General features: G+C 46.3%; 1 protein-coding gene across 8 annotated transcripts; it reads left to right on the forward strand.

Annotated features, from left to right (window-relative positions):
* Nucleotides 1–147: 147 nt before the first annotated feature.
* Nucleotides 148–14,944, forward strand: LOC131109206 (succinate--hydroxymethylglutarate CoA-transferase-like). Of its 8 annotated transcripts, none has more exons than XR_009120692.1 (15): nt 148–390; nt 779–827; nt 888–961; nt 1,166–1,251; nt 1,327–1,377; nt 1,446–1,566; nt 2,431–2,522; nt 2,588–2,731; nt 3,731–3,826; nt 3,905–3,976; nt 4,261–4,358; nt 4,431–5,176; nt 6,604–7,487; nt 12,260–12,323; nt 13,247–13,327. XR_009120692.1 is itself a non-coding variant. In XM_058060936.1 (15 exons), the coding sequence occupies exons 1-15, from the start codon at nt 267–269 to the stop codon at nt 13,791–13,793; spliced, it is 1,371 nt and encodes a 456-aa protein (XP_057916919.1). In that variant the 5' UTR covers nt 148–266; the 3' UTR covers nt 13,794–14,943. The 8 variants fall into 8 exon arrangements, 3 of the variants coding, with proteins under 3 accessions (XP_057916919.1, XP_057916921.1, XP_057916920.1); XR_009120693.1 differs by having other exon boundaries at nt 6,604–6,710; nt 13,247–13,321; XM_058060936.1 differs by lacking the exon at nt 6,604–7,487 and adding an exon at nt 13,674–14,943 and having other exon boundaries at nt 4,431–4,533; nt 13,247–13,323.
* The last annotated feature ends 30 nt before the right edge of the window (nt 14,945–14,974 follow it).

Consider the following 14,974-nt stretch of genomic DNA (forward strand, 5'->3'; position numbering starts at 1 on the left):
CGTTTACACTGTGGTAGTTAGATGTAGTAGTGCATTAGTCCACTTGGTGGCGCTGCAAGATAAGTTAATAAATTACATGACAAGACTTGTTTGTTCAATTTTATAACACTTTCCATCAAACAAGAAGGGTTAATACATCTGCGGTTGTGAAGTTTCAATTCTTTTAATGAGAAATAAATTATTCTGTTAATTTGAATGTTGTATTAATTTGAAAAGTTACCGGAAGTGGCTATACATCGTCAAAAATTACATTAGCTGGGGGCAAAATGTCGCTCCGTATTTGTTCGTCTAAATACCTGTGGATCACCTGTTATCCCGGTTTCAGCTCATTGCCACTGAGGAAGCAAAGTATCAAAGGTTCGACTTGCAGACGGTGGCTGTCGCACACAGGTATCAGAACCTTAGCTAGTGGCTAAGTGGCTAACATTAGCCTGAACAGTGATTCTAATTTAAAGAACATCTTCCCATGGTGAAACAGTACGTTTACCAACAGTCAAAAGTGTAGTTTATATTGTCGTAACAACTGTAAGAATTTGTAAATTAACTTGAATCAACAGGTCGAAGTCCAAATCGTCAAGTTAATCGCACACGCACTCTCGAAGTCGCCAGTAGCTCTTCCTGTTGGTTGCAATTTTTGTACGCTTTATTGCGAACGCCGAGTCTTACTCTGAGGTATTTGACAGTGATTGTCACGTTTTATGGACGTTACAAGTCATTGTGGAACTGTCCACAATCACCCCTGGGAAGGGTATCTTCTGAACACGTGACCTGTCTGCAGGTGCTCACCGGCGGCCATTGGAGGGCGTGAGAGTCCTGGACCTGACCCGGTAAGAACGCCTAACCCCGTTCTCTTCATCCTATGTCATTTAACTGCCAAGTCTTTACAGGGTCCTGGCTGGACCCTTTGCCACCATGATGCTGGGAGACCTGGGTGCCGAGGTCATCAAAGTGGAAAAACCAGGTTAGAGGCCCATGTTCTGATTTATGTCAGGTGTGTCCTATGTTGATTCTGCACAAATGCCTCCTGTGCTTTGATTCTTATCAAATGTTTCCCATGTTTTAATCCATAATTCTAATCCATATCAAGTGTTCTATGAGCTGATCCATGCCCAGTCTGTGCTCTGCATTTATCCAAATGGAATGAGTCCTGTGTTCTAATCCATAGGTACAGGTGATGACACCCGAGCGTGGGGTCCCCCCTTTGTTGGCCCGGAAAGCGTCTACTTCCTCAGCGTCAACCGCAATAAAAAAGTATAGACTTTTTATGCCATGAAATAAAACAGGATTGCTGCTATTTCAAGTAAAATGTTGCAGTCTTAATTGCAGAGTGTTGCAGTGGACCTCAAACATCCCAGAGGAGCAAAGCTCATCCAGGAGGTACCTTCATTTTTATTGTTAGTAATAAGCTAATTTGTTGACGTGCTCACTTGCATCCCTTGTGTCAGCTTGCAGGGGTGTGTGACGTGTTGATGGAGAACTTCCTGCCAGGCAAACTTGCTCTGATGGGTTTAGGATACGAGGAGCTCAGCAGACGCAACCCGGCGTTGATCTACTGCTCCATTTCAGGTGCCGCTGCCCTCTTGTGGCCAGCTTAGTGAATGGTGGAGTGATTTAATTGGCGTAATTGAGCTTAAAAATGCATTTTGCTTGGATGCCTACATCTAGTGCTGTGCCCACGCTATACGTGCGTCTGTCACTGAGCTTCACGTGAAGCACGGCAAGTGTTGCCATACGAGACAAGCGACTTTCAGAGGTTAATCATTTTGGACGAGAAGCTTGTGTTGATGTCACATCTCGGGGTTGTTAAAAGCGCCATTACTGTCAACAGGCTGCTTCAAGCTGGCCTCAGCAGGAAGTGGCTTCCCCGGCAGAACCTCTGCGGTAGCGTTGTAATCCACAACAGCTGCTCCGAGTCTGACGGAAGCCAGCGTGCGAGCGTGGTCTCCTCATCCCTGTGTCCACTGTGGCGTGATTGGTCGTTACCAACGTGATCATGTTGGCATGGTTATGGCGAAGAACCAGCCCACGTTGAAGGAGCATTTGAAGTCAACATGCAAAGGGATCAAAACCTTATATTGTTGATTTAGTCTCCATGTGTTCGTCCACTAGATGGCATCAGTGTTTCCGCTGTTGGCCAACTCACCTTTGACCTCCACTTTTCTTTATGGACATGTTTTATTTAAAGGTATACAAAAGTGACATTTTAACAATGTTTTAACAATAATGTTCCCCCAGAGTTTATGAGCACCAAACGAGAAAAAAATCTATCATCTTCTCTGCTTCACGGTTGACAGATGAGGGGCTCACAATGCCGGCCATTTTTGACAATTTTGCACATATAACAATTACTTACTCATAATTGGTGAAAAGTAAACCAATTTGCACTGCAAAAGTAAAAAGGTTTATGAAGTTGTGTGTGTGTGTGTTCAGGTTATGGCCAAACGGGTCCTCAGAATCAGAGTCCAGGTTACGACTCCATCGCCTCCGCTGTGTCCGGCATGATGCACATCACTGGGACGGAGGTCAGACGCCAACAGCCCTGCATGTTAGCACATGGCTTCCCATTATGCCGTGTTTCTTTGCACAGGATGGCGAGCCCGTCCGCCCCGGTGTAGCTATGACGGACCTGGCGACTGGATTGTATGCGCATGGGGCCGTCATGGCAGCCCTTCTGCAGCGACACCATACGGGGAGGGGCGCTCACATCGACTGTGACCTACTGTCCTCTCAGGTAGCGTGCATGTGCGTGTGCACGTGATGAATTAATCCCAAAGAGTAGTTGGTGTGTAAATAGGCTGTTTAAATGTCGGAAGAATGTAAACACACTCATCAATATTTCCTGAACATCTCCCACTCGTTGAAACAAATCAAATGATTCTTTATCGTAAAAGCACAGGTGACGCCCACCCAGATGTTCTCCGTGTCTGAAACTCCCAGGGTGCGTGTGATTTGTGGTGTCAGGATGTGCAGTTTGTGTGACAGTGTTGCTTTTAAAAACATGTTTTATGTTTCTGTCTGAGACACCACACACTCACTTGGAGAAAAAACTCTTTAAGGAGTGTGTGTGTCTGTGCGCACTCATGTGCACTCTTTACCCACAATCCTCCTCCCCCGTTCATGTAGGAAGTGATGTCCACAGCCATGTTAACTTTTAAGCCATGAAGTCTGCCGAGAGTTCGATAACAAGCTCTCCCTTCGTGCTTTCTTTCACGGTGTTGACCTTCATCATCATGGCGCTCCCCACAGCAAAGTCTTCCCACAGACTTTGGGCGGCCGGTGTCTGATGTCAGAGTTGATTTAGCTGCTGATGGTGCTGTGGTGCATTTGTGCTGGTGAGTCAAAGTCGTGGTTCTTTCACATGTGGCGTTGCGTCCAGCCAACATGGCGAGCTGCTCGCACGACCCGGGCCTCTCCTTCCATGCAACCGCAGTCCTGAAACGCAGCCGAGTGTAAACAGAAACCAGATCGACAGTGCAGCCGTGCTCTTGTGTCAACATCCTTAAAATGTGACGAGCCGTTCATCTCCCTGGGATAACGCACTTACACTTCCTGTCAGCCAGCCTCAATGGAACCTTTCTCACTAAATTTCCCCTTCTTGATTCCCCAGGATTCTCTGTTAGAGTAGGGCAGGGCGGGATTGCTTCTGCGGAAGCAGAGTGAAGATTTCCTGGGGGGGTGATATCACAGAATGAGGCCGATACGTACCGACCCAAGTGGTTCTGACCCGCAGGTGTCGTGTCTCAGCCATGTTGCTGCCAACTTCTTGAACGGTGGGAAGAAGGCAAAGCGCTGGGGGACGGCCCACGAGAGTATCGTTCCCTACCAGGTGACCTCGCTATATTTGATCCAAAGCACCAAGGTGTGTCAACTTGTAGTTCTATGTTTGTGCATGTATATGTGGCAGGGATTCAGAACCAAAGACGGGCACGTGGTAATAGCAGCAGGAAATGACCAGCAGTTTGTGAAAGTGTGTCAGGTAAGTTCTATATAACTATACATATTACATATGACATAACTATATTATATTTACATTCAGTGTAAATGTCTCTAATTGTAAAGCACATTTATTTATTGCTAACAAACTGGCTAATGGGATGTCAGTCTCTATATAAATATATATTCTTCAATAAAGAAGATGTAGTCATCAACTCAGCTTGTTTAATTACCATTTATACCGGTATAAGTAATTTTCTCATCATTGGAAGAATCTATATCGGTATGTAAAAAATATGGCCCAACCCTACTGATGTTGTACTTTAGGTTCTACAGCTTCCGGAGCTCACCCAGCGGCCAGAATACAAAACGAACAAGCTCAGAGTCCAAAACCGTCAAGGCCTTGTGCACACATTGTCCCAGAGGTAGGGGTACAGTAATCTTTCAGGTAGATCTTCCCAGGATGTTGCCAATAACTTACATTTTTCTCTTGTCAGATTTCTGCAAGAGACGACAGCTGATTGGCTGAGAAAGTTTGAGGGCTCAGGTGTTCCTGTCGGACCAATCAACAGCATCCAGGAGGTCTTTTCTGACCCACAGGCGAGCGCACACACACACACACTTAGTACAAATTGGGGCATTTGAGGAGACACAGACACATTATATGTCCTTGTTGTGTCCTGTGTAGAACAATATCGGAAAAATGTAACTGTGTGTGTGCGAGCGTATCTATGTCTGTTCATCACACTGTCCCTCAACATGTAGTAAAAACCGCATTAGTCACTTTGCAGACTCCAATAACAGAGTGATCCTGCACAAGTGTGTGCAGAACAAAGCGACAGGACATATGGCATGCGTGCATGGCAGCGTGATGGAGAGAACGCCCGGGGTTAAACGCTGCAGTGTGAAAACAACATGCTAATGTTAGCATGTTAGTCACCAACATGTAACTGCAGAATGTTCCTGCGTGTTCCAGGCTTGCAACAAGTTTTGAGTTCAATCATTTCTGGACAACAGCTCCTGCTGCCACCTGGCACGGCGCTGTCTTATAAAGGCTATGATTCAGTGTGTGTGTGTGTGTGTGTGTGTGTGTGTGTGTGTCAGACAAATCAGTTAGTCTGCCTCTTGAAACACCAACTTGTTTTTTTTTCATCCCTCTTGTTGGTCGAGACACACCTCGGAGTGGACCATGTGCCCTGAGTTCTGCTTCACAGCCTGAACAGCTGAGAGAAAAGTCATATGTGTGAGGAGTCTTGATACACGACTGAATATGTGCAAGAAAAAGTAGTTTTACAGTTTTGGGCGAGAACTGTCCTTATCTTCATCCAATTTAGAGGCTGTTTGGTTTTAATATTCAGTTTGAATGAGCTATTAATCATTGTCAACATGCGCTCCTCCAACATCGCTTGAGTCCAGCTCACCTTGGCTGACTGTATTTCACCCTGATAGAAAGGTACACACTAATCAGGTAAATATGCTTTACTGTCCTCAGGGTGGCGCTATGATGCACTTTTATATAGACTAACCATGTTAGAAAGTAGCTCGGTAACTTGTGCTAACCTTTGTTGACCATACATGCTTTTTGTGACTCGAAATGAAGCTTTGCTGTGTGCTGTGAAGCGTGTGTTTTGGTGGTAGCTCCGCTGCTGGCAGTCGAGATGTGGCCGCCCTGAAGCTCAAAGTCTGGAAGTCATTTGGCGAGCGCCGTTCTCTCTCTCGTCACTGTTGGCCACGGCGCTCTCGTTCTCCGCTTCCTGTCCGTCGCTTTCATCCGCCTCTTCGCGTCAGACATTTTCATTTTCCATTTCTTCAGCTTTGCATGTCGGACGGCGGTGTCTCATGCTGATTCCCATCAACCACTGGAAATCCTACGATACCTGTGCGCCTCAGCTGTTGAGTGCTTACTTTATTTACACCCAGCTGATCCGCAACCTCAATTTGACTCAAGGCGGCGTGTCTTGAACATTTACACAAGCAAAGCTCACCTGCAGATACGCTTTTGCACAAGCTTGTTTCTCACTGGTCCACATTCACTTCATGTCTCTCTCTCTCTCTATAGAGAGAGAGAGGTCAGCACAGCTTCTCACCTTTACGACTGCAGGCCCTCCATCCATGTAGCTGTCATGTCCTCTGGGCCTGAGCCCGGTTCTGCAGCAAATATGCAACTAAATATGGCTTTAATATCCTGACTACTGGAGGTGTGTGTGATTTATCCCAGCTGAAAGCTAAACAGCCTCTGAAGTGGATAGTGGATATAAATCAGCTGATGTCTGGCAGCCTTTCCACTCCGCTTTCACTTCAGCTAAACAAGCAAGCAAAGAATTTAACTTGCACCCCCAGAACTAGAACATCCGAGGTCCGGGCTTGTCCTCGGGGTCTTTCTGCCTGCTCTGCATCACTTCACTGCACTGACCCACAGAGAAAATCATGAATGCCTTGCTCAAGGGAACAAATGTCACCCCTTTTTGCCTTTTTTGGCTTTTGAACCTGTGATGAGCCCCAGCATATGTACCTTTGCTCAGCGTTGTATTTGAAATACAGTCTTTTGCTTCTCTTTCGGGCTGTTTGTCTCTTTGCTTGGACACGGCCGCTATAAATAAACTTTATTACTGTCTGGAAACTGTCAAATAAAGCTAAGTTGCAGTAAAATGTTGCTGCGGTGTCTTCCAGTGAGATTCTGGGTCGCAAGGACCTCACACCGTCTCCTGGAAGCGCAGCTCGACTCGACATCTTCCTTTTGAAGGTCACAGAGGTGGACCCTTCAGGATCCATCCAAGGTCAGGTTGGAGAGTTCACTGTGGTGTCACCAAGAGAATATGGTTGGAATCTCAGCTCTCAGTATTTCACATCATCTTTGCCACCAAGTCGTCTTACATCTTCATCATCTACTATCTTCTTCTGCTATGGCTCACCAACGTCAGAGTGGCTGTGACCAGTGCTTGGGATGATCCTGATCCTGATCTCCTCACAAGTCGCATCATTTCTATATGGTTCTCTTCACTCCGTGTTACTAAAAGAAAGACTCCTTGAGTACCGAAGTGGAACTCCTGCACTCATCTCGTGTCAGATGAACCTGCATTGAAGCGGCTTGTCCACCTGTCAGCACTCTGAGCGCTGTACAACCTGTTCCCTCTTTACAGTAATTGGTGTCCGTCCAAGCAGAGGCTGCTTGTTTCTAAAGACACTTGTACCTCAATTGTACCTCACAGAACAATGACACTGACGTGTTCATGGCTGTGCTGATATTGGAACCCTCAGATGAGTAATGAAGACATCATTGAGGCCAACATCTTCAGTCATATTTTTAGGAGCAGATTTAGCGAAGAGTGGTCCTCCTGGTTTTGCTCATGTATTCTGCTGAGGAGGAACCTGCTGTTGTTCTTAACATCCTGCAGAGCTTGACTCTCCTGCTCGACAACATCACACGCCACGGAGGCAGAACTACAGCTGCTTGTTTTTATGGTGGCAAAAGATGAAGTACTGTTGAAACAGCTGGACCTGCACACAGATAGCAGCGTCATGTTTGGACCCCTCAAGAGATGACATCATTCCAGGTTAGAATCATGTCAAAACACGAGGCTTACACGGTTTATCCTACTCCATCAGTTACTATGGCGATGCTTTCCTGGCGGAATCCAAAAACGAGGTCCCGGCGAGGCCACGCAAGTTAGGTGATGTGTGAGACTTTAGGTAATCAGAGAGGAAGGAGGATGTGATGTAAGCAGATAATCACCGGGTGGAAAGAACCTGTGGAACATATGAAGACGTGAGAGGGACGATTGATCATCCCCAGGTACGCTTCGACCAGCTGACACAACCGCATGGAAAAAACAATAAGGCTAACCACATAAAGAATATTCCAACATGTTGGCGATGTGCACTGCCAGGGCGATGAGATGCTAACTGGTCATTAGCAGTAGATTACGATGAATGTGTGTTGGCTTAGAACGCATCCTCCAAGAACTTCTCACATCCAATTGTGGAAAACATCTGCTCATGGCTCTGTGATGGAACCCAAATAGATGAGATAAATATCAGCACGTGGCTTTGTCAGGCAGCACTGACCTTTGCGGACCTGCTGACCGGCTCATACAGAAGCACTGTGACAAATATTTGCGCAGGAGGAGTGAAAGGTGGAGAACTCGTCGACAATGTTGATTGGAACATTTGTTTTTCATGAAAAACTGCTTCAATGAGACATTTTTCCCCAGAAGGAAAACATCCTGCCATGAAACTTAGGCCTGATCACACAAGCAGACCCACTGTGTCAGTCCAAGCAAAATCTCAAGTGTTCTTATTGTGCTGGACCCAAAGAGAGTTCATGTTGACCTTCATGGTCACTTATCTGATTTCTAAAATAAAGTCAGTCTGCTTATTCTGCAACCCAGTAACCTGATGGAGATTTCCAAATCATGAAAACAAACTCAAAAGAACCTAAGAAGGCGGAAATAAATATCGGTTTGGTTGAAAGTTTGAATGTGATGGAATCAAACGTGACACCAACATGAAACATCCTAGTTGGCTGACCTCAGACATCTCCACAGGCATTGAAAACGGCCACTTGACACAATCTCTTCTCCAGTTACGCATCATCAGTCATCTTGTTTGGGCTCGTGAGTGCTCAGCTCACCTGTGAAACCACCTGTGTACCGTCAGGGAGTCAAACCCTCATCCTCCCGTGCTGAGCGCCACGCAGCGCTGCTGGTAGCTCAGGCAGGAATGCACATAATGAAATGAAAATGTGTCTGCATACTTTCCCATGGAAGACGCCGGAGGAGGGAGGAGGCTCCAATTAAAGGGTGACACTATAAACAGACGGCTGGTCATCGGGAATGGACTGAGTGGCAAACAAAAGCAGCGAGGAAGAAAGAGAGGAAAAATATGCGGCTGTTTGTATTTCACATGTTATTTTTGGATATTTGCAGCCGCTGAAAGGTGTTTTTATGTAACTGAAGTCCGCTAACGAGCTCAAATACCAAAATACAAAGACCACAGGACAAAGCAGAGTCTCTATTTTTGACTCATCTTGTGCTTGTTAAGCCGAATGCAAATGAGGCCACAAGGTGCCATCAAGGTCACGTGATGTGCCCCAAACCCAAACATCTCGTGGTGCAGAGGCCAAGTTCATGACATCACCAGGAAGAAGCCCCGCACTCATGCCTGTTGAGCTGGTTTTAGCATTTGCCTTACACCCCAAGGTGACCTTTTGATGTCAGCTTTGTATCCTCCATCGACTTCTCAACAAGTGAGTTAGCGTGTTGATCCAACATCATCATGTGCCCGTATGATGATGGATTTCCAGGATTGGAAAGTTTTAACGAAAGATGAGTCGCTGGAACTCAGTGTAGCGCTGTCAAGTCTGGCTGCTTTCACAACATTAGTCAAATGAAGATGATGACAACTAGATATACGTTCCGGAGTCCAGCAAACATACACGCGGGAGGTCAGTTGGACTAAGTAGAACAGGAATTCAGTTTAAGTTCATCAAACTTGTTTTTCTTGAACATTCCCAGAAGACCTTCACAGCGATTCCCCTTAATTGCGCCACCGCAGATCTTCTATCACTGTGTGGATAACATTCCACTGAATGATTACGCTTGGAAGGAAACCTAAAGCTTTCAAAAACGTGGTCGTATCCCTCCCCTCACCCTCCACTGTTCCACATCCGTAGGCCGCAACTTCTCAAACCACAAGAGGCTTCACTTTAAAATGAGCTCCTGTGTGCACATGATATATGTTCAGATGCAGCATGAGTCCTGATGGACATGTGACGGACCACCATCTGCTCAGAGGCCTCCCTGTTGCTTTGCTGCACGCTCCGATGTGGGATCTTCACGTCCCATGCATCAAGTTCCGTGGTTGGGTTGTCCACATTTTCCCTCGGATCCATAACGTTGGCTCACGAGCTTCCTGAAAAGGACATGTTTAGATACTTCTCACATATTTGTCCTCAGTTGCCTCCTTCCAACATTTTGGAATTGGATAATTGCTTTTTTGTGTTGTTAAGGAGCCTTATACATGAAAGAGGCGGGGTTTGTGTCACCCTTAAAAGAAGACAATGGAGCTCAACAATGTGGCTTGGCGAAGTGGTCAAAGTTCACGCTGGAGGTAAAGAAGAAGAAACAGGTGAGACCGGGCCCTACCGGACGTGGTGATGCGTCTTGGCTTCTCATACGGCAAAGTTTGAAGTAAACAGGCCTGATGAAGAGCATTATTCATGTGTGGAGACCCAGCTTTATGCAAGGCATCCATCCACAAGTCGGAGCTGCTTTGATAGTCGAGGTCAAAGCCAGAGCAGCAGGTTCAAGCAACCTCAGATCTTCTTCGTCGTCGCTGAGCACACGCGTCCCCCTCCTCCTCGCCCCCCTTGCCTTGATGTTGCACTAACGTGATGTAACAAGCAAGCCTGGATGCTCCCGTGGGGGCTGCTTAGTCGACTTAATGGACTGCCACACTTAGCTTCAAAGGCTCCCAAGGGTGCGGGGGGTGGGGGTGTACAGAGGCGTGAAAAGAGACGAAGGTGAAGAAGTCATCATCTGAGTTGGCCTCGGTTGTGTCGCAGCGAGATGAGGTTTGAACGACTGTACGCATCATGTCAGTCTTTTCCAGCGGGGAGGGGTCACATGGGGCGTCATGGCTCTGGCAGGTTGTAGCTGCATCGCTTATTCAAGCCATGGTGGAAAAGTCATGCACGCCCACATACAGTAGGGGAAATAAATATTTGATCGACTCCTGATTTTGTAAGTTCAAGCCCTTAAGAATATGAATGTTCCAGAGACGGGATGTAAAAAAAATAACCAGAAAACCCCCAATAAACACAATTAAGCACACAAATTAGTCCTGTCACTTTTAGGAAAGTAATCCTGAACTCAACTGAGCTTAACGCAGCAAAAAAACCAAACCCCAGGAGTGTTGGCGTGTGGACAAGGCCTCATAGAAGAATGACAAGGGAGGAGGTGGATAATGACGTCAAGAGAGTTGGGAGTGCAGTAAGCGACAAAAGCATTCGTAACACACTGTAATGGATTGAGATATGGCAGTGCCCTCAAGGTCTCCCTGCTCAAGAAGACACATCTATTGGCCCATATGAACGTTTCACAAGCAACACCTGATAAATAAAGGCTTTGCTGAACCGTGATGTGGTCAGATGAGAGAAAAACTGAGCTCTTTGGCATCAACTCGACTCGCCGTGTTTGTAGGCAGAGGAATGGTGAATATGAGTCCAACAACACCATCCGTGCTGTCAAACGTGGAGGTGGAAACATTGTGCTTTGGGGCCGTGGTGAACACTGGTGACCAACTGCAAGAAATGGTGGACCTCTGTGCATGTCAACAAGGCTTTCTACTGGGAATTATTTACCCCAATCAAATACAAATTGCAAATGATGTTCTGTGGAAGTTTAATCACCCCTTGTGATAGAAGTAATTCCCTCTTCATATTTATCTGTCATGCAGTCTGAAGAATTGGTCGTCATTCATCTCCTTGTCATCGAGCTAAGGATCTGTCACTCAAGCACCAATGATGTGCTTGTGATGCATGCGGCTGCATGCCAACCATACAGATGCTCGCTCCATTTGAAACAACCTGGTGTGCACGAGTGAAGTAAGGATGAAAGTGGTGGAAAAGAAGAGATGGAGAGGGAGGAGAGCAGGAAGTCAGCGGGCATGCGGCCCAAAACCGCGACTCACCATAAATTGATGACCTCTGTTCACCGATGCCCGCATGCGTGGCACAGGTGTGAGACAGGAGCACCATTAGAAGATGAAGACTCATCTTTTTCACTTTGATCTTCCTGACTTTTTGACTGCAATTCTTTTTTGTTTGGATGACGAGCTGGAAAACCTCTTGAGTGGAACAAGAGTTGTGTGTGATGGCCATATGGATGTAATGATACCCTGCATAACAAGCAGATAGCATGGCACACACACATGCATGTAATCACCAGTGTGCACACACATCAAACACACACATGCACACACATACACACTCACACATTAGGATTCTGCAGGGAGGATCAAACCGGGGAACTTGTGAGTCAGTAGACAAAACCAAAATGATTGTGTGAGTTTCTCACACTGTCAAGATACATAAGTCCATTTAAATGGAGACTTTGTTCTATGACACGTTCTATCACCCTGAAGATGATTTCCGCCGCTTTTCAACCTCATCTGGACTGCATCTGGACAAGCTTTGGTACAATCTTCAATGCTTGTATTGTCCAACAGGGGGCGTCTATAACCTGATTTATGACCTATGCTCTGCCTCATCCCCCAAAGGATTCTATGATTTATTGCTATAAAGACCAGTCATACTGTTTGTCTGCAGGTGAAACACAATGGACTCATCCAGGAGATGAACCATCCCACTGCAGGACATATCGCTGTGCCTGGTGAGTACACACACACACACACACACACATTTTGATGGATCTCAGCACCTTTCCACATCGAGGAAGCAGTTTGTCTACTCATCTGCCTTCCTGCTTCCTGTACAACGCAGCAGGAAGCTGTTCATAATCGACAGCGACAGCACATGATAAAACGTCTCATCACAAACTGGGCTTGAGCAAAGTCCAAGAGTCCTCCTGTGTGAGCTGCACGGCGCTTTAGCGTCAAGTGGCCGTGACGTTGGAGAGCACATAACATCGCAACACAAGAACAATTGAGTCCATCCTGAAGAGGGCACTAGAGGACATGAGCATGGCTACCTCTGGCCTTTCTTCCCGTGTTTTCCTGGCTGAGATGGAACAAAAATATGTAATGAGTTGAATGAACACAACGATTATGTTCAGTACTGCTCAATTATCTTCCCCTCTCACACACATAAACACACACACACACACACACACAGAGTTGAGCTCATTACTGCTGCACTTTATTGTTTTGTTTCCTTAAAAAACATTTTGTTCCCTGTAAATTCTGCAAGTTGTTTTTATTTCCGCTTTCATTTGTCTTGCTGGAGAGGAAGCGGTGTCACAGGCAGTCAATGGGATGATGAAGAGGAAAAGGGAAAGAAGGTCGCTGCCGTCATCAGTGATCTTTAACCTGTCCTCTTACGTTGCGACTTCTGCGGATGTAAAATAACCTACTAAAATGTACCAGAGATAGACTTTATTTCGAAACAAACGTCAAACGTACTGTTGATGGCATGACTGTATGCTGGCATTTTCACAATCCATACACGCAGCATCCATCCAGATGTAGTACATTCTGTAATGGACATCAGGTGCAAGCCCAACAGAAATAATGACATCATGCTTTGTATTGCTTAGCAAGTGCACATGTCACATGATGTCATTCTGTTGTTGGTCAGGTCCGGCGGTCCGCTACAGCAGCTTCTCCACCTGCAAGCCGACGCCCCCTCCTGTGATTGGCCAGCACACGGTGCAGGTGCTGCGTGACGTTTTGGCCTACAATGATGACTTCATCACAGCTTTATTAGAATCGGGGGCGGTGGCCCAGAACCGAGTGTGCTGATTGGTTCACCCCACTTTATAACACAGAATAAAATGTTATGTCCCGATCTCGTTGAAGCCTTTTCATCCACTTCCAGTTGACATTTTTTGTGGCTGGCGGGTTAGTGAGCTGCTACTTGAGCATCTGTCCGACAAATATTGTGCTTTGCCTTTTTGCAGCTGCTGAAATCCTATTGGATTTCATAATTGGGATGACTTTAGCAACTGTTCACTAACTTTTATCGTAGTGAGCCCATATGTTAATGCTAACCCTTGTTCTCCTAGCCAACAGGGCACTGGGCCCACCACTCGGACAAGCACGGCCTTGCAAGCGGGAAGCTGCGGTGGACGCCTCACCTTGTCCTTGCGGGGCGTCGAGTGGCCGGCTGGCTGCCTGAGCCATGACCCCAGCAAGTGTGTGAGAGAAATTCGGATGTACGTAAGTCATCAGCTCTTTAAATGTCCCTGACTGCCTGACATCTGGAGCGTGTGTGCAGGAACTGAAGGCTTTTGTGCGTCCTGATGCCGAACACAGACGCTCTGACATCAATGATACTTTTATTTTGAAGGCTTACAGCTGCAGCTGGAAACCCGCTCAGAGACTCACAAAAGCGAAATCCAAGTCTGACATGTTCTAAGTTGGAAAAAAAAAGGTTTCACTGATGATGTGACCTTTTTTATTTGAAACATTTGACATTAGGGCACCATTAATTTGATGTATATTATTTTAAATGCACAACTCAATAACGCTGCTTTGATCTTGGAGAGAATAAGCTGCGTGGTGCCAAGTAGAAGTGGTTGAGTCTCTCACACACACACACACACACACACACACTCACTATCCGGGACTCCCTCATATGACGTCCAGGGGGAGTTTCTCTGGAAAACACTTCCTGGCGTTGGCCGCAGGGATCTAGGCGGCGTGCAGCTGCAACAGCTGGATTTCACATTAAAACACACCTCAATGCTGCCAATAAGAAGACGGGCTTCACCCTCTCACACACACACACACACACACACACACACCTGCTGTGTCCAGTCTGGACAGGATGTGTACTTCCCGTTGCCATGGCAGCCAGTTCTTGTTGTCACAGGAAATGAGATCCATCCAGCAGAGCCATTTTCAAATGTTGTGACTTTCTCATCAATCGTTAGTTGGCCATGTTTGCACACCTCGCTAGCTGCTAGTGTTCCATTGGAGGTCGTGAAGAAGCAGCAGGTCAGCAGAAAAGATGCATCACTTAAAAACATAATAATATCGATGGCAAAGCCACCTGGTGGCCTGTCATACTGTGACCTCATTGGTTGATTGATGATCACCTTGGTGCTGCTGGCCTGCGTCACTAATGGCCGTGAGAGGGGCGTTTATGAGCGATTATCCATTTTAAATATTGTTTGTCAAACCTCATCATTCATCAGAAACAGTTAAATCAGAATGACTGTGGTTATTTTATGACTTCCTGTATTTTCTCCTCAAATTCCTGCCTAGCAACAAGTGGAGCATGTTTGTTAGTGTCTGTAATGCACTAAATTGAACATGGGAGTTGTTTAGATTTCATGTCTCACTTGTTGTTTTGTGTGTCCAG

Source organism: Doryrhamphus excisus, chromosome 21, assembly GCF_030265055.1.
Source record: "Doryrhamphus excisus isolate RoL2022-K1 chromosome 21, RoL_Dexc_1.0, whole genome shotgun sequence".
NCBI classification, from domain to species: Eukaryota; Metazoa; Chordata; class Actinopteri; order Syngnathiformes; family Syngnathidae; genus Doryrhamphus; species Doryrhamphus excisus.